General features: G+C 39.4%; 1 protein-coding gene across 1 annotated transcript in view; it reads right to left on the bottom strand.

The window, feature by feature from the left end:
* Positions 1-18,211, bottom strand: part of GTF2F2 (general transcription factor IIF subunit 2) — a 180,132-nt gene that overhangs the window by 11,643 nt on the left and 150,278 nt on the right. Inside the window, exon 7 of the mRNA XM_053563589.1 lies at positions 5,583-5,726. Within this exon, the coding sequence (XP_053419564.1) occupies positions 5,583-5,726 (144 nt within the window). The remainder of the gene's footprint in view (positions 1-5,582; positions 5,727-18,211) is intronic.

The following is an 18,211-nucleotide window of genomic DNA, read 5'->3' as shown; positions in this document are numbered from 1 at the left end:
TGTTGAGCATTGTTTAAAGCTAGTGAATTCAAAGTATGGGCACCAAGCTTCCTCTAGCTTTTCCTATTGATTTGAAGCAATTTAATAAATTACTTAATTACATATTCTGAATTTTAAAATGGCCCACTGGATTGACATGATTGGGGACTACTGAGTCAGAAAGGATCATCAACAACTGAAGTTCAACTTTTTGGAATCCTGACCTGAAATTAGGTGGATAGAGCACAAGGAAATTAAGAGAGGTTCAGTTATAATCAAAGCTTATTTATGATGATACTTTCAATAGAAATGTACGGTTAAAGGAACACTGATAAATGAATGCTATGTTAGAGAACAGTGTATTTGGGCTCAGAGTGGTACTGGCAGTTTGGTGTTTCAAAAGGAGCAATTAGATAAAGTTTAATGGTTTATTTCTTCAAAGGAAATGCTACATGTCCTCCTATTACACGGGATAATAACAAAATATGAAAAAACTAGACATAACATGTCCAAAGTTAAAAATCAAAGACTGCTGGGAAGAAATAATAGGCTCCCTCTTACTTTTCACCTTTTTTTTTTTTTTTGAGATAGTTTCACTGTCACCCTAGGTAGAGTGCCATGACATCATAGCTTACAGTAACCCCAAACTCCTGGGCTCAAGTGGTTCACTCCAGTAGCTGGAACTACAGGCACTGCCACAACGCCTGGCTATTTTTTTGGTTGTTGTTGCGGTTGTCATTGTTGTTTTTTAGCTGGCCCGAGCCAGGTTCCAACCCGCCAGCCTCGATATATGTGGCCGGCTCCCTATCCACTGAGCTACAGGAGCCACCCCAGTTTTTCTATTTTTAGTAGAGATGGGGTCTTGCTCTTATTCAGGCTGGTCTTGAACTTGTAAGCTCAAGTAATCTACCTGCCTTGGCCCCCCAGAGTGCTAGAATTACAAGAGTGAGCCACCAGGCTCGGCTTTTTTTGAAGGGAGAAAAAAACCAAAAGTTAAACCACATAAAAATATCAGCTATGAGCTGGAATGGACTGATGGGACACATCTGTAGTCTCAGAACTTTAGGAGGCTAAGAGTTTGAGAACACCTGGTACCCACACAATGAGACACTGTGTCTACCAAAAAAAAAAAAAAATCTGGACATGGTCCAGGCCTGAGCCAAAAGTGAGACCTCATCTCTAAAAATAGCCAGGTACTGTGGCAGGTACCTATAGTCCCAGCTACTTGGGAGACTGAGGCAAGGGAATCGCTTGAGCCCAAGAGTTTGAGGTTGCTGTGAGCTATGATGCCATAGCACTCTACTGAGGGCGACAAATTAAAACAATGTCTTGGGGAAAAAAAAAATAAGAGGCTGATTTGGGAGGATCACGTGAACTCAGGAGTTCAAGGCTGCAGTGAGCTAAGACTGCACCACTGCACTCCAGCCTGGGCAACATAGTGAGAACCTGATTCTAATAAAGAAAAAAAACAAATCTGTTATGGTCTGAATATTTGCACCCTCTAGAACTCATATTGAAACTTAATCACCAAGGTTGTAATACTGAGAAGTAAGCCTTTAAGAGGTGACTGGGTCTCATGAATGGATTAATCCATTTGTGGATTAATAGGTACTAGATTAATGGATTATGGGAGTGAGAGTGGTGGCTTTATAAAAATAGAAGAGAGGACTGAGCATGCTAAACCTGTGCCACTACTTCCACACTGAGTCTCCACCAGCAAGAATGTCACCCGATGTGGTGTGGCCCCTTTGACCTTAAATTTCTCAATCTCCATAACTATAAGAAATAAATTCATTTTCGGGTATTCTGTTATAAGCAAAAGAAACCGAACTAAGACAACACCCTTTAAAATGGATACCACGCTCCAGGCTTTATACCAGTTATCAGAGCTTGGCCTTTTCAAATTGGTATTATTTGCCTTTGATGAGTAACTTTCACTCTTTCTGACTGTTTATGGAAGTCACATGCTAGCAAATCAGAAAAAAGATAGGCCATAATGACAGTTCCTCTAATCAATAATTTTGCTTGAAGAAATGAAAGTTTTTTAGAAAGAAGAATAGAAAAGAAGGAACTGGAAAAACAAGAAAATACTTAACACTCAAAAATATGTCAAACATGGGGCGGCACCTGTGGCTCAGTGGGTAGGGCACTGGCCCCATATACTGAGGGTGGCAGGTTTGAACCTGGCCCTGGCCAAACTGCAACAACAACAACAAAAGTCAAATATGATATTATAATGGTCAGAAAGCAGATGGTAGCAGATGTGCTAAAGTCATACACTTCATGGTTAGAAACTTGTTAAAAGTGGCACTGAGAGCCATCAGAAAATGAAAGGCTACAATGTAAGAATGCCATTAAATGAATATACTGAAGAACTTATTGACATGAATAAGATCTCTTTCACACAGGGCTTAAAAATCTGTTTAGTAAGACTGGGTGCTGTGGCTCATACCTATAATCCCAGCACTCTGGGAGGCCAAGGTGGGTGGATTGCCTGAGTTCATGAGTTCAAGGAGACCAGCCTGAGCAAGACTGAGACTCCGTCTCTAATAACAGCTGGGTGTAATGGTAGGTGCCTGTAGTCCCAGCTACTTGGGAGGACTGAGGCAAGAGTATCACTTGGCCCAAGAGTTTGAAGTTGCTGTGAGCTATGATGCCATAGCACTCTATTGGGGCAAGAAAGTGAGACTCTGGTCTCATCCTCCCCCTCAAAAAGAAAATCTGTATAATCGTAATAAATCTGTATACTAATAATAAAAAGCATCTTTCACAAACATTATATAATTATCCCAAGAATCCAGTAAACTAGGTATTATTTTAAACACATTTACATATTATAATTTTACAGTATTTTGAACATACTGGTAAATTGTATATTAAGTATGCCATATGTTAAGTATGTTAAATATTAAATGTACTTAAGTACCTTTCTAGAACTGATATTCCATTACTACAAATCCAGTGTTCCTCCCACTGTACCAGGAAGCTTCCTTTCCTGGATCACCAGTGTGGACAACAGAAACAGAATAGATTCTTCAGTTCTCTTGGGTATTGCTCAAACTAAAATGAAATCAAGTAGGGGTGTACTGATGACCATTAGTACAGACAGACTCACTGTGTCCTGGGAACCTTTTAAAGGGGATAGTTACTTACCTGGAAAAGAGCTGGGCTTTGGCAATTTCCTTTCTAGGTCAATAGACTTTACCCATCAATTCAAATGTGAGAGAGAGATGGAGAGGGATGAAATAGGAGAGGGAAAGGGATCACAGATTTACAGCTAGAAAGGATCTTAAGATTATCTACTCCAACTCCCTCAACATGAGGAATGGATGTCACTTGCTCAGATTCCTGAGGTAAACACAGGACTGGCGTCTGTGCTGACACTTCTTTGCCCTTTCTCTGGGTGAGGGTAACTCTACCTCGGGCCAATCTGCAGCCAGGCACAGGTTTCCACACTTTCTTGACACCGGCCTTTTGTTCCCACCCCCACCAGAAATGACACAAGGCCTGTCAAAATATGTTGGTCCTTGGAGAATTTTTCTTTTTTCAAACCAATTCATTAAATAACTTACTGAATTTCTACTATGGGTATGTTATGGGATAGATGGATATTTAGGGATAGGGATGACATGGAACTCTGTCTTCAAGAATCTTATGATTGCTGAGGCAATTTAATATCTAACTAGTAGAAGCATTTTAGTTTCTAGATCAGTGGTTGTCTATGAGACTCTGATACAAACCATGGATCTATTTCTCAGAAAAAAAACCTTATGTTTTTGCACAGATTCAGGAAGTTAATGGATCCCTGAAAGTCTATCCACTGATCATGAGTTAAGAAGCTCTACTGTACAACCACAGAAAAATTATCTAAAGAGCCAAAATTGAGAGATATACTAGTAATCCCTTTTTGTTGGTGCAAAACAAATAAATCTGTATCCCATGTGAAGAAATTGCTTCATTGCTCAAGAAATAAACTGCTTTCCTTAGTATCATATGACTGCCCCTCTATGAGTGCTTATGTTCCCATATGTAATTTTTTGCGTATGTTTTATTCCATTAGAATGTCTTGTCTACTCTCAGAGTTTCTGGAATGGCCTTTTCATATAGATATATTTAAATGTATAAATACAAAGATAAAGTTCATTATCTCTGCTCTCACAGCTAATGGCCTTTTCATATAGATATATTTGTCTGTATAAATACAAAGATAATTTATTAAAACCAGAAGAAACACAGCTTAGCTAATGAATTATTCTATTTCAAATTTTTTATCTACCTCAGAATGCTGTTTCTAAGGCTTTGATGCCAAAAGCAGTGAAGCCATTCATTTAAGATGAGTTGGTAACATTACAGCAAGAGCACTTTCTTCTTCTCTATTAAAACATGTATTTAGATCTTTTGGAATTTAAAATTAATTTCTTAATAAAAAGTAAAAGGTTGATGTATAAAACTGGTAAATAAATCTTTGCAGGAGAAACTGTACAGTGAACACTAAAGTTTCATAAATCCTTTCCTGATGCTTTGTATAAATCAGGAAAAACATACCAGAACCTTTAATGAATAGGTTATTTGCTTATGTTAAAATTTTTTTAAAAAATCTTGTTACATATTCTGAACCAAATAAATGGACTAGCAGTAATCAACATACCATCAGTATACTGGCAGAGTAAACAACATGGTAAAGGAAATGAGAGAAAAGGTTTTCATCTAACTTTTTAAACTCCAGGTAAATACTGTTATAATTCAGTCTGATATTTTGATGACATTTGGTGTAAGACAGTTGAATGGAAAAAAATATGACTCAAAGACTGGAGAAAGGATTTGGATCCCTTATTGTTACTAGCATTTAAATGAATGGATAAGTAATACAAATTATTAGTAAATAAGGACAAAAGTCTATAGAAGAAAAAAATGACTATTTATAGAACAAAGATAAACTTTCTAAAATATCAATTTATTAAAATTTTCCTTAAAAATGGAAAATACACCAATCCAAGCCGCCCCACCCCCACTCTCACCCAAGACAGAGCCTCAAGCTGTTGCCCTGGGTAGAGTGCTGTGGCATCACAGCTCACAGCAACCTCCAACTCCTGGGCTCAAGCGATTCTCCTGCCTTTGCCTCCCAAGTAGCTGGGACCACAGGTGCCTGCCACAATGCCCGGCTATTTTTTGGTTGCACCCATCGTTGTTTGGTGGGCCCGGGGGTGAATTCAAGCCTGCCAGCTCAGGTGTATGTGGCTGGCACGTTAGCTGCTGGAGCCACAGGTGCCAAGCCCCAAGCATAATTTTAAAGGGCAGTTTAGCTCAAGCTTAAATGGATCTAGTGAGAGGCAGATTCTAGAAATGAAGGAGCATAATTCCTTTTCTTCATATGGAATTGTTGATACTATGCTTATTTGAAATCTAATATAAAGAAATGGAATTACCCAGAAGAACCCTCAAATGGCTGCTTCAAGACATCGTTTCTTAGTGTTAACATGAAATTTGTCATTAGTATACATAAATGGAAACTTAATCATATTAATTACAACACATTTTTCTTCAGTAATGACAAGTTAATGAAGCAGAACATGTGCAAAGGATCAATATGAACATATACATACCACTGGTTGTTTTGTGATATCCACTAAGTCCTTAAGGTTATAGTACTGATGTTTCTCAAAGGCTGAAAATAGCATGTCCAAAACGTGTTGTTTATCAGCTCGGGCTCGCTTTCCATCTTCTTTCTTTTTCCTTTCGTACTCAATCTGTATGCAAAAGCAAAAGCAAAAGAAAGGCATCAGCTCAACACACTCGCTCATGCTGGAACACAGGCATTCTCTTTTAAGACTTTAATTTTCAGGCAGCAGGCCTCTGAACAGTGGTTCAGAACATGGGGTCCTGGTTGCTCCCAAGGCTCTTCGTAACTTCAAGGCTCTAATGCTGAACTGTAAATCATTTTCATAATTTCCTAAAGCTTTATGTAGCATGTCCATTTCCTCCATAAAGGCTTTTTCTACCAAAATTTTATCAATTCAGTATGGCCAGCTGGTTAGCTTGTGTTGATCAGAAACTTTAACTTGCAGTTTCTTTGTTTTTGATTAACTAAACTACAGTAAAATAGTTTGTTTAATAGATGCAGTTTGGTAGGTAACATCTTTCAAAAGCATGGGATTTCTTGGGGCAGGCAGATCACACAATATGTTCTCTAGAGAGGGAAAAGTTTGAGAAGCCTTGGTAAAAAAGGGAAAGAACATAGGCAGCAATAGGAGTTCTTTTCTTATCCTGACCTTGTGTGACCTCCTTGAACTTGTGTTTTCTCCTATAAAACAAATAAAGATCAGCCCAGTGCAGTGGCTCAGGCCTATAATCCCAGTGACTCAGGAGACTGAGGCAAGAGGATCACTTGAGTGTAGGAATTTGAGATCAATCTGTGCAACAGAGTGAGACCCTATCTATTAAAAAGAAATAATAATAATAAAAAAAATAAGGGCGGCTCCTGTGGCTCAAAGGAATAGGGTGCTGGCCCCCTATGCCAGAGATGGTGGGTTCAAACTCAGCCCTGGCCAAAAACGGCCAAAAAAAAAAAAAAAAAAGAAAAGAAAAGAAAAAATTAGCCACGTGTGGGGGCAAGCTGTTTAATATTTTAACAGTAGATATTTGTTATTAAGAGTTTGCAGTGTCTGTGAGCGAGGCTGATACCACAGTACTCTTGTCCAGGTAACAGAGCAAGACTCTGTCTCAAAAAAAAAAAAAAAAAAAATAGTCTAAGCGCGGTGGCTCATACCTATAATCCTAGAACCCTGAGAGGCTGAGGTAGGTGGATTGCCTGAACTCACAAGTTTGAGACTAGCCTGAGCTAGAGCGAGACCCCACCTCTAAAAATAGCTGGGTATCGTGGCAAGCTATCGTGGTAGTCCCAGGTACTGGCGAGGCTGAGGCAAGAGAATCGATTGAGCCTAAGAGTTTGAGGTTCCTGTAAGCTATGACACCACAGCACTCTACCGAGGGTGACAGAGACTCTATCTTAAAAAAAAAGAGAAAAGGGATAACTATATACAAAGGGGTAATTAGCACTCAGATGCAAATCATTTTTTGGGTAATTAGCACTCAGATGCAAATCATTTTTTTTGAAATTCCTATTTTGTCTTGAAACTTCACTAACCTCTAAATTCACCCATCTAATAAGCTTTCATTTATTTTTAAAAACACCTTAACATAAAAATAACAAATAGAACACTTCTCACTGAAAAAAAAAAAGACGACACTCTAGGCCCACGTGTCCCATTTATCCTGTGGAGCTTAGAAAGCAGTGGCACTAATAAGAGAATGCAGACATTTTCTCCTCCTGTTACCATCCTGTGATTGTTCATTTGTAAAATTTACCTTTTCATTAAAAATGTGCAACTTCTATTCACTTATTTCAGTTAATTAAGTTTTTAAATGGGGGGGTAGAACAATTCATTTTTAGAAAGCTTCAGGAATTTGGAAGAAATACATATAAACTGCAGCAGCCAACCTGTAGAGAAAGCCTTAAGTAGGCTGGGTGGAAACTGCCAGAGAACAATCCCCTGTGTATCAGCAGCTGGAATAACTATAATCTGAGAGCTAACTTTAAAAATAATGAAATGTATCTCAATACTTACAAACTAAATTACTGCAAAAATTCCAGCCTTAGGTAGTTAGGCTTATTCTCTATATTTTTAGTATTTTAAATAGTAGATATTTGTTTATTAAATTAGTGGCAAAAGGCACTTCAATGAACCTGAGTATCTGTGTTTTAGGGGGAGGAAACAGAAGCTCATCACTACAACCTTTAACTCCTGGGTCCTGGGTTTAAGCCATCTTCCCAGTTACATCTTCGGGAGTAGCTGGGATTATGGGTGTGCAATACCATGCTTGGCTATTTTTCTATTTTTTGTACAGAGTGGGCCTCGCTGCTCAGGCTGGTCTTAACTCCTGGCCTCAAGTGATCTCACCTTGACATTCCAAAGTGGTAGGATTATAGGCATGAGCCACCGCACTGTCCCTATCTTCCAATTAAATAAAATTAGGAGAGATATGAAGGGAAATGCCTAACTTAATCATCTTAATTTTTTGTTATGTATGTTCTGGTAGTAAAACTCAAAATCCATTCAGCAACTTAAGCATGGATTATCCACTAGGCATTACACCAAGACATGGGAGCATAAGACAGCTCTCTTTCTAAAGGGTAACCTGTTTTTAGGGGCTCATGGATTAAAATGTATATTAAGGGGTTTGAACTTTATTTTTTGAGACAGAGTCTCATTTTGTCACCCTAGGTAGAATGTCATGGTGTTACAGCTCACAGCAAACTCAAACCTTTGGGCTTAAGAGGTTCTCTTGCCTCAGCCTCCCAAGTAGCTGGAACTACTGGAGCCCATCACAACACCCGGCTATTTTTTTAGAGATGAGGTCTCGCTCTGGCTTTGGCTGGTCTTGAACTGGTAAACTCAGACAATCCACCCACCTTGGCCTCCCAGGCTGCTAAGATTACAGGAGCCCTGAGCCACTGCACTCAGCCAGGCCTTGAACATTTTAAATGTACTAGGTAACTGCAAAGCTATCTAGGACAAGATCATGATGGCAAAAAAAAAAAAAAAAAAAAAGAAAGAAAGAAAAGAAAAGAAAAACCGGCAAATATATGACACAGATTATACTGTTGGGGAGGAATGAAATCCAGCCAGCATCAAAATTTTCTGGGTGACAAGAGTATGAAAAAGAACTATGGGCAGCGACCTACAAAGGATGAGAGAAGAACTAGAAACGAGACTGGAGAGAGGAGAGACCAGAGAAACCATTGACTAAGGAGTTCTTCCACAGTGGGGAAGACAAGAGAAAACAATCAAAAAACTCAAATAAAAGTACATTTAAGGTCAAACACAGAAGTATAGAGTCTGACCCAATTCAGCAAGGAAGAAAGCTATAGACATAGCTAAGACCAAAAGGGATTGGGCCTGAGGTCCATTCAAATAGAAACTTTCTTTTTCTAGGGCCAAAAGGACAGAACTATTTTGGAGAAAGAAAAAATGATAGACTAGCACAAAACTCACAAATCCAAGCATCAGGGTCTTAGAAGAGAAAGCAGAATGTTATCTTGGAATGCCTTTAGGGATAAATATTTTTAGGCTCTCTTTGCTGACCATTGACTAAAATATACCATGGGTTTTTTTTGTTTGTTTGTTTACTTAGTTTGTATCCTGAAATCCCCTTTCATTGTTACACTGGGTTTATGTTTTAGATTGCATTGGACAGTCTAGAAAGGGGATCTGCTGAAAAAGTAGGAAAAGGTCTGGATCAGGGGATGAACATATTACAATCCTTTATCCTGGTCAAGCGTGGGATAAGAGAAACTTAACTCAGGACCTAGAAGATACAAGGACTAAGAGTACAGAGAAATGGGAAAAGTTCACCTGCTTCCCACAGGCTTGGGTGGGATGTGGGATTTCATTTACAGCCAAAGGCCATTGGTCTTCAAGAAAGACAATGAAAAGAAAGTGGGTACCTAGCAACAGACTGATGCTGGGCTTTTGTACTCTATATGGAGCCACAGCGGCATGACATTGTCTGACTTCCTTTGCCAGCTTTAATGTTTGCTGAAAGAAGAGGGGAAGGGATGGCATATTCAGTTTCCATCCTTAGCGGGCTCTTCCTCATGCAAAATGTTTAGAGAAGCTAGCATGATTAGTAGGAAAAATGTTTTCAAGTAAACAAACCTACTGGTAAAGCAAGACAGCCCCCTTCGGGGTGGGGTAGGGGGTATACATTCTAGTTGGCAGTGGAGAGAAAAACTTAGGTATTTATTGTCCCAACCTCACAGCCACATGCCAGACCCAAGAGGGGCTGAATTGAAGGTAAAAATTTAGAATAAATCAGAAAGGAACTTTTGATTAAAATCAAAACTAGTGATAAGATTAAGTGTTGGATAAAGCTGTGACTAATAACATTAACACATAGTAAGAAAACTATGAAATTCTATCCAGATTAAAAAAAAAACGTGTTTTAATATTCTTCTATCTCAAATACTTGCATTTAATGTTGGTGCTTTACTCTTTTAAAATCAGATGGAAAACAGACTAGAAATGCACGCTCATCTTTCTGTGTTAGCCACGTCCACCACCTGCTCAATTTCTAGGGGCAGTGCACAGCTTAACCCCACTTTTGCCAAATGAAAAAAACTCTTGAAAGTATAGTCTGAAAACCCAGACGTATAAAACAATAGAACATTCCATTTCCCTATTCCTTAGAGAAATTTAACCCTATATTTATTTAAAGATAAAAACAGGGCCGGGCGGCGCCTGTGGCTCAGTGAGTAGGGTGCCGGCCCCATATGCCGAGGGTGGCGGGTTCAAACCCAGCCCTGGCCAAACTGCAACAAAAAAATAGCCGGGCGTTGTGGCGGGCGCCTGTAGTCCCAGCTGCTCGGGAGGCTGAGGGAAGAGAGTCGCGTAAGCCCAAGAGTTGGAGGTTGCTGTGAGCCGTGTGACGCCACGGCACTCTACCCGAGGGCGGTACAGTGAGACCCTGTCTCCACAAAAAAAAAAAAAAAAAAGATAAAAACAGGGCCTATACTATAGAATAATTTATAGAAATATTGTTTTAAGAGGGACTTTACCTAACAATTGCAATCAGTGTAACCTGGCTTATTGTACCCTCAATGAATCCCCAACAATAAAATAAAAAAAAAAAAGAAAAATTGTTTTAAAACAACATTTTTATAGTACAGTGATAAGTTAAATCTTTTTTGATAATATCTATCACAGGCTCATAAGCCAAATTCCGCTCTTTGGTATCAGGTAACTAGTTCCAAGGTTATGTGTAATTATAAAAAGATATTTAAATAATTTCCATGGTCACCGAGTTATTAATATCTTCAGGGACAAAACCAATGTCCCTGAAGTAGCTTTTCTTTTTAAACTGTAGAAACGGTAATCTTAGTAATATAATTACAATTTTGTACTACAAATAAAATTAATTATATAAATAAACTACAAAGGATACGAACTAGTTTGTTTAGGAGAAGACTGTAGTTTTGAGATAATGTTATTTTTCTTCTTTTTACCTCTTTTCCCTCTGGGAATTTTTTTTTTTTTTTCCGGGGTTTTTGGCCGGGGCTGGGCTTTTTTTTTTTTTCCGAAGTTTTTGGCTGGGGCTGGGCTTGAACCCGCCACCTCGGGTATATGGGGCCGGCACCCTACTCCTTTGAGCACACAGGCACCGCCCACCTCTGGGCATTTTGTTTCTCACTGGCACATAGGCATTGTAAGAAAATGTCACTCAAAGCTATCAGATACGTGTATCTAACCTGTTAGCAGCCACTACAAATTCTTAGTAGAAATAGCTTTTATATTATATGAATTTTAATTACTAATTTTCTATGTGCCCCAAATCACCACAGATCACAGCCTGACTGCATAAAAATAAATGTCAGGACATGGGTGGCTGCTCTTCTGTGCTGCCTCCCTCCTTTAAAAGAATCGAATAATTAAAAATAAAAAAATTATAATAAAATAAATTATTGATTCAGAAAGCACTTTAAATTAAGTCTCCAGTTACAAATTTTTACAATCTAAAAAATTCATCATACACAATTTTACTTTCACATTAGAACAAAACTATTCTAGACTAAAACTCAACCACATGTTAAAAATGTCTTGCGAATGTGGCATACAGATGTTCAACCATCATTACTGAAATTTTAATCACTGACTAAAATTATAAATGCCACCTACTACCAATTAAAATATTATAATATAGATGTCTGTAAATTTCTAGATTGTTGTTTGCAGAAATTCTTTGATTGCGTTGTCAAGACAGTCTTTGTAAAGGGTTTTAACTTTTGAAGTGAGTGTGACAGCCTTGAATATCATGGTTTTGCATGTCAAATCCTTATGAAAATTACCCCCCCCCATGCTTCTATTTCTGCCTAATGTGTCATCATCTCTTGGGAGGAAAATTAATTCTTTAGAATCGGTCAGTCCTAGAAGTGCAAATTCAAATGAACAAAGCAGGTAGTAAACCACATATTATAAAAGACTATGTGATATAGCACTGTAGACATTTATTTTAATCAGTAAAATTCAAAGTTCATGGATATAACTTAAAAAGAAAAAGACCCAAACTAGTTCTGGTTCTTAGCTAACACAAGCTGGCTGCCACACTGAAGGAAGGAGCACCTATGCATAAACATAAATTTCCTCTCTAGGTCCTGGGGTTTACTCAAGGTTTTAGGTAATAATTCTACTTCTTCAAATCATCAGTTTTCTAGTTAAGCTTTTCTAATTCTCTATCACTTTTTTTTTTTTGGAGACGGTTTTGCTCTTGCTCAGGTTGGTCTCAAACACCTTAGCTCAAGCAATCCATCCACCTTGGCCTCCCAGAGTGCTGGGATTTTTATCTGGCTGAATCCATCCACCCGGCCATCTCTCTATCACTTTCTGACCAAGAGCTCTTTCCAGTGTTTTCTCCCCCTACCCCAAACTGCAGGGCAGGGGTAATAACCTAAGAGACTTCCTGGTGTCCTTACAGGTACTATGTACTATTACTGAACACCTTCCCTCCAACCACCACATAGGAGACGGCAGGAAGAACTATAAAAAGCTCCTGTCTCTTTAGCTCAGTGGCTGCATGCCAGAATTACCCAAGGAGCTTAAAAGACTTAAGATAGCTGGTGTCCACATTAGCTCAATAAATTAATCTCTGGAGGTATTTTTCTTTTTTAAAAAGCTTTTTGAGTGATTCTAGTATGCAGCCAACATTGAGACACACTATCTAGACAACAGAGGATTCCTTATAAGAAAGGTTGTAGGAAACCATAGAATACATATTAAAAAAAAGCTGTGAAATTTACACAGACTAGATGACAATGTCCACAAAGTCAACCAAAACAATCAGACAGAATTACCCTTTACTTATATTCAAAGATGGAGGGAGTTGGAAGTAATCTTACACATCAGCCCAACTGTAATGCATTTAGATGTGAAGTCTCCAAACCAAAGTGAACGTGGGATGCATATGTATCAAAGTAGGTTGTTTCAATATGAATGTGTTAAGACCCCTTCATGAATATTCATAGCTCCTCCTATAACCTGTTGAATGTGTATACTTAGCCCACTTGTTCAGCATAAATTTCTGTTCCACCCTTCCCTCCCTGGAAGTGCTTAATTGAAACCACTTTCAGGTTTCAATCTCCTTAAGAAATAAAGTTCTCCTTTCTAAATTTATAAACTGTAATTTTTTTTTGTAGAGACAGAGTCTCACTTTACTGCCCTCAGGTAGAGTGCCGTGGCGTCACACGGCTCACAGCAACCTCTAACTCTTGGGCTTATGCGATTCTCTTGCCTCAGCCTCCCGAGCAGCTGGGACTACAGGCGCCCGCCACAATGCCCGGCTATTTTTTTTTTTTGTTGCAGTTTGGCCGGGGCTGGGTTTGAACCCGCCACCCTCGGCATATGGGGCCGGCGCCCTACTCACTGAGCCACAGGCGCCGCCCTAAACTGTAATTTTTTTTTTTAAGTTGACACTTTGTACCAGCAATACCTAAGGTACACCACACCTACAAATTTCAAGGGTCAGTGTCCAAGTTATTTGCAATAAGTCTTCGGCCTCCGCCTTGGTGGTGGTGGCTACTTTCCAGCAGGTGTCCTGCCAGTGGGAGAATGAAAGTAGGAGAAAGGGAGATTTTTTCTTTTTCTTTTTGTATCATAGGACCAGTCCCTGCCATAGCAGCTTCCTGATCTTTGGTAACCATCATCCCCCTTTTCCCTTTCACAACTTCAGCCCTTCCATTTTGTATTCATAAATCATTTGTAACCACTGCCCTACATTAAGTCCCTTTCTGCTCAAAATATCTAGGGTTTTTTTTTTTTTTTTTTGTAGAGACAGAGTCTCACTTTACTGCCCTCGGTAGAGTGCCGTGGTGTCACACGGCTCACAGCAACCTCCAGCTCTTGGGCTTACGTGATTCTCTTGCCTCAGCCTCCCAAGCAGCTGGGACTACAGGCGCCCGCCACAAAGCCCGGCTATTTTTTTGGTTGCAGTTTGGCCGGGGCTGGGTTTGAACCCGCCACCCTCGGTATATGGGGCCGGCGCCCTACTCACTGAGCCACAGGCGCCGCCCAATATCTAGGGTTTTTGATTCAGTGATACACAGTGAGCCATTAAAGACAGGGCATGGAAAGCCATATTTAAAATGATATGATATTTGACAACATCATGGGGTTAAAAAAATCAAAAAGTGAGATCCAAAATATACTAAAAAAAAGAAATAAAATAATACTGAAAACGTCCTTTTTGGAATGGCTGCTACATTGTTACCAGATCTGATTACATTATTGCTTCTACCTCACAGAGCGATGGATAGAGATCATTTTAGACGCAAGAGAAGTGTCAGTTTTTCCATTTTCTTGCTTACACATAGTTGCTTTATTAGTATTATCTATAATCAACTCTCTTTGCAGGAATCTTTTAAAGCCATTTCTTCATTGTTTGAGACTGAATTTAAAGCACATGCACCAGAGGCAACCCCTCTGTGTTGCAGCATTTCCACTCCTCTACTGAAAAACAACTACCATAGGGACTGCATAAGGGTGCCAAGGCCAGTCCACATAGTATTTCTTTCTTTCTTTTTTTTTTAGAGACAAGAGTCTTGTTTTGTCACCCTCGGTAGAGTATTGTGGCGTCCAGCTCTTGGGCTTAGGCGATTCTCTTGCCTCAGCCTCCCAAGTAGCTGGGACTACAGGCACCCCCACAAGGCCCGGCTATTTTTTTGTTGCAGTTTGGCCGGGGCCAGGTTTGAACCCGCCATCCTCAGTATATGGTGCCCTACTCATTGTGCCACAGGCGCTGCCCCCACATAGCATTTCTAAAGATCAATTTCTTTTCTTTATTAAGGTGAAAAACAAGATAAATGTAAGTTACAATGTTCGTCCCCTGATCCAACTGGCACTCTTGTAAACCTTACTTTGATGCCTCCATAATTTCCCAAAATTTGTTTTGTCTGATTCCAAGAATGAGGAAAGGAAATTTTGATGTTAAAATGTTTGCAAAATGTAGTATTAACCAAATTCCTAAAGGTCCTCAATCTTGACTATATTAAAATGTAGTGTCAATTCTGAAGAGATGGTGGATCCTTAGAAACTCCAAGTTCTTTTAACACAGAATCCTTTTTACACAACCCCCCCCCCCCCCCACACACACAAAAGGAACAATCACAAAGTTAGGAGTACAAAAAAACTTACTTTGGAAAATGCTGAACTACATGAACTGATTCAAATGCACAGGAAATGTCCTTTATGGAAAAACCCAACAGGTCATATCCTAGCAAGGGGAGGGTATTCGAGGCTGCAATTTCAGAAGCTGTATTCTACGAGATAATACTAATCGTGTAATTTTATTTTACATCAATAAATGCTTTCTGAAAGGCGAGTATGATAGATATTATCCCAAAGTTTTGGTAACTAAGAAGATAAGTTTGAATTTAATGCTTAAAGTAGATCAAGTACAAAACTGGATATTCTCTCTCTATATACACATACAGACACACACATACATATGTATATATATATTGTCTCATATATATATATACACACAAAGCATTCATGTGTATATGTAAGAATTCACTTATGTGTACTGTACCATAGGTGGGTGAAAAGGTTTTTGGGGATAAATGCAAGGTAGTCTCTTTCTGAACAAATGTAGCAACATAGTTTTATAAAACATATTCATTTTTCCACCCCTTTTCAGTCATTATACAAATTTTTTTCCCTTGATTTTATATTCTGAAAATTGCATTCAATATTAAAATGAAAAACACTGGGCTTCATGTTTATATAGCTCCATCTGGCAAAACTTTGAAAACATTTCAACATTATATTAAATTTAAAGTTTTTTATTGAAAGTCTTGATTTCTAAATCATTCTTGCTGACCTATATTGATGTTTCTTAATCTTTTCAAAATCAATGTCCCCTTCTGATAAGTAACAAAAATTTTATACTCTTTCTATAGTTCTTATATATGATGATAATGAATATACTTTATATATATATGTGTATATATATATTTGAGACAGAGTCTCACTATGTCACCCTTGGTAGAATGCTGTGGCATCACAGCTCACAGCAACCTCAAACTCTTGGGCTTAGGTGATTCTCTTGCCTCAGCCTCCCAAGTAGCTGGGACTGCCCAGCTATTTTTTTGTTGTAGTTGTCATTGTTGTTTGGCAGGCCCTGGCTGGGTTCGAACCTGCCAGCTACAGTGTATGTGGCTAGAGCCCTAGCCACTGAGCTATAGGTGCCAAGCCACACTTTAAATACATGCAGGTACCCTCACTCGTTCTGACATACTCTCACAGAAAATAATCACTAAATATTAAACGTAATGTGGTAGATTACAATCGATCTGTTTTTCTTTTGAGATTCTGTCTCACAGCAACTCTGGGTCATAAGTGATCCTTTTGCCTTAGTAGCTGGGACTACAGGCACCTGCTCCAAGTTTTTCTATTTTTTAGAGATGGTCGGGGGGGGGGTCTCACTCTTGCTCAGGATGGAACTCCTTAGCTCAAGAAATCCACCTGCCTCACCTCCCACAGTTCTAGGATTATAGGTGTGAGCCACCATACCAGGCCATCTTTGTTTTTTTTTTTTGTAGTTTTTGGTCAGGGCTGGACTTGAACCCACCACCTCCGTCATATGGGGCCAGTGCCCTACTCCTTTGAGCCACAGGTGCTGCCCGCCATCTTTGTTTTATGTAAATAAAAACCTTAATCAATGACATTTACACAATCACTAGCTTAACAAAGGTTGATACTTTGACCTAAAAAGTCACTTAATGTTAAATGTTCAAGTGGAAGCTGCAGCTTTATATACTAAGAAGGATTTCAGAATACATTTGTACTGAATATATGCTGAAACACCTAAAATATGACAATTGGTATTTGCCTTCTTTACATGCTAGGTAGAGTGTCAACAGGCAGAAGTCAGAGCTTTGATACTACCATAGTACCATCAACCCAAGAGAGATTTACGTTTTGCCTCAGAAATGACAGTCAGGGGAAGTGCTTGTAGCTCAGTGGTAGGATGCTGGCCACATACACCAAGGCTGGCCTGGGCTTGCTAAACAACAATGACAACCGCAACCAAAAAATAGCTGGATGTTGTGGCGAGTGCCTGTAGTCCCAGCTACATGGGAAGCTGAGGCAAGAGAATTGCTTAAGCCCAAGAGTTTGAAGGTGCTGTGAGCTGTGATGGTACACCACTCTACCGAGAGTGACATAGTGAGACTCTGTCTCCAAAAAAAAAGAAATGACAGTCAGCACCAACACAGCAAGAGTGACCCCTACAGTGAAATTAAGGGAAAATGATTGCAGTGGTTGTATGGTTCAAAGAAAAAAATAAATAAATAAACAAAAGTAAGGAAAAATGGTCATAGTATAGAGACATATGGACTCATTACTTCAAAAGAATTATACCCCATTATACCCACAACCAGACAAGTGAAAGAAATGGCAGCACGTTGAAGACAGGAATTTTACTTATTTGTATGTACTCAATAGAAGTATTCACAAACGGGTATTTAAAAAATATTTGTTGTTAGGCCAGGCACAGTGGCTCACACCTGTAATCTTAGCACACTCGGAGGCCGAGACAGGTGGATTGCCTGAGCTCAGGGGTTCAAGACTAGCTGAGCAAGAGTGAGAGCCTGTCTCTAAAAACAGCTGGGCATTGTGGCGGGTGCGTGTTGTCCCAGCTATTTGGGAGGCTCAGGCAAAAGAATCACTTGAGCCCAAGAGTTAGCGATTGCTCTAAGTTAAGACGCCACAGCACTCTACCGAGGGCAACAAACTGAGACTCTGTCTCAACAACAACAACAAAAACCTGTTGTTGGGCGGCGCCCGTGGCTCACTGGGTAGGGTGCTGGCCCCATATACCGAGGGTGACAGGTTCAAACCTGGCCCCCGCCAAACTGCAACAACCACAAAAAACATATATATTGCTGGGCATTGTGGTGGGTGCCTGTAGTCCTAGCTACCCGGGAGGCTGAGGCAAGAAAATCACCTAAGCCCAGGAGTTGGAGGTTGCTGTGAGCTGTGACAGGGTAAGACTCTGTCACAAAAACAAAACAAAACAAAACAAAAAAACTTGTTGTTGAGAGAAGGTACTATCATGGCTACTCCTCCTCCCTCGGTTTCTTCCTTTCTCATCCTAGAAGAACTTCACTGCTCATTGTATCAAT

This window comes from Nycticebus coucang, chromosome 15 (genome assembly GCF_027406575.1).
Source record: "Nycticebus coucang isolate mNycCou1 chromosome 15, mNycCou1.pri, whole genome shotgun sequence".
Taxonomy (NCBI): domain Eukaryota; kingdom Metazoa; phylum Chordata; class Mammalia; order Primates; family Lorisidae; genus Nycticebus; species Nycticebus coucang.
This window is presented reverse-complemented; position numbering and strand designations above follow the sequence as displayed.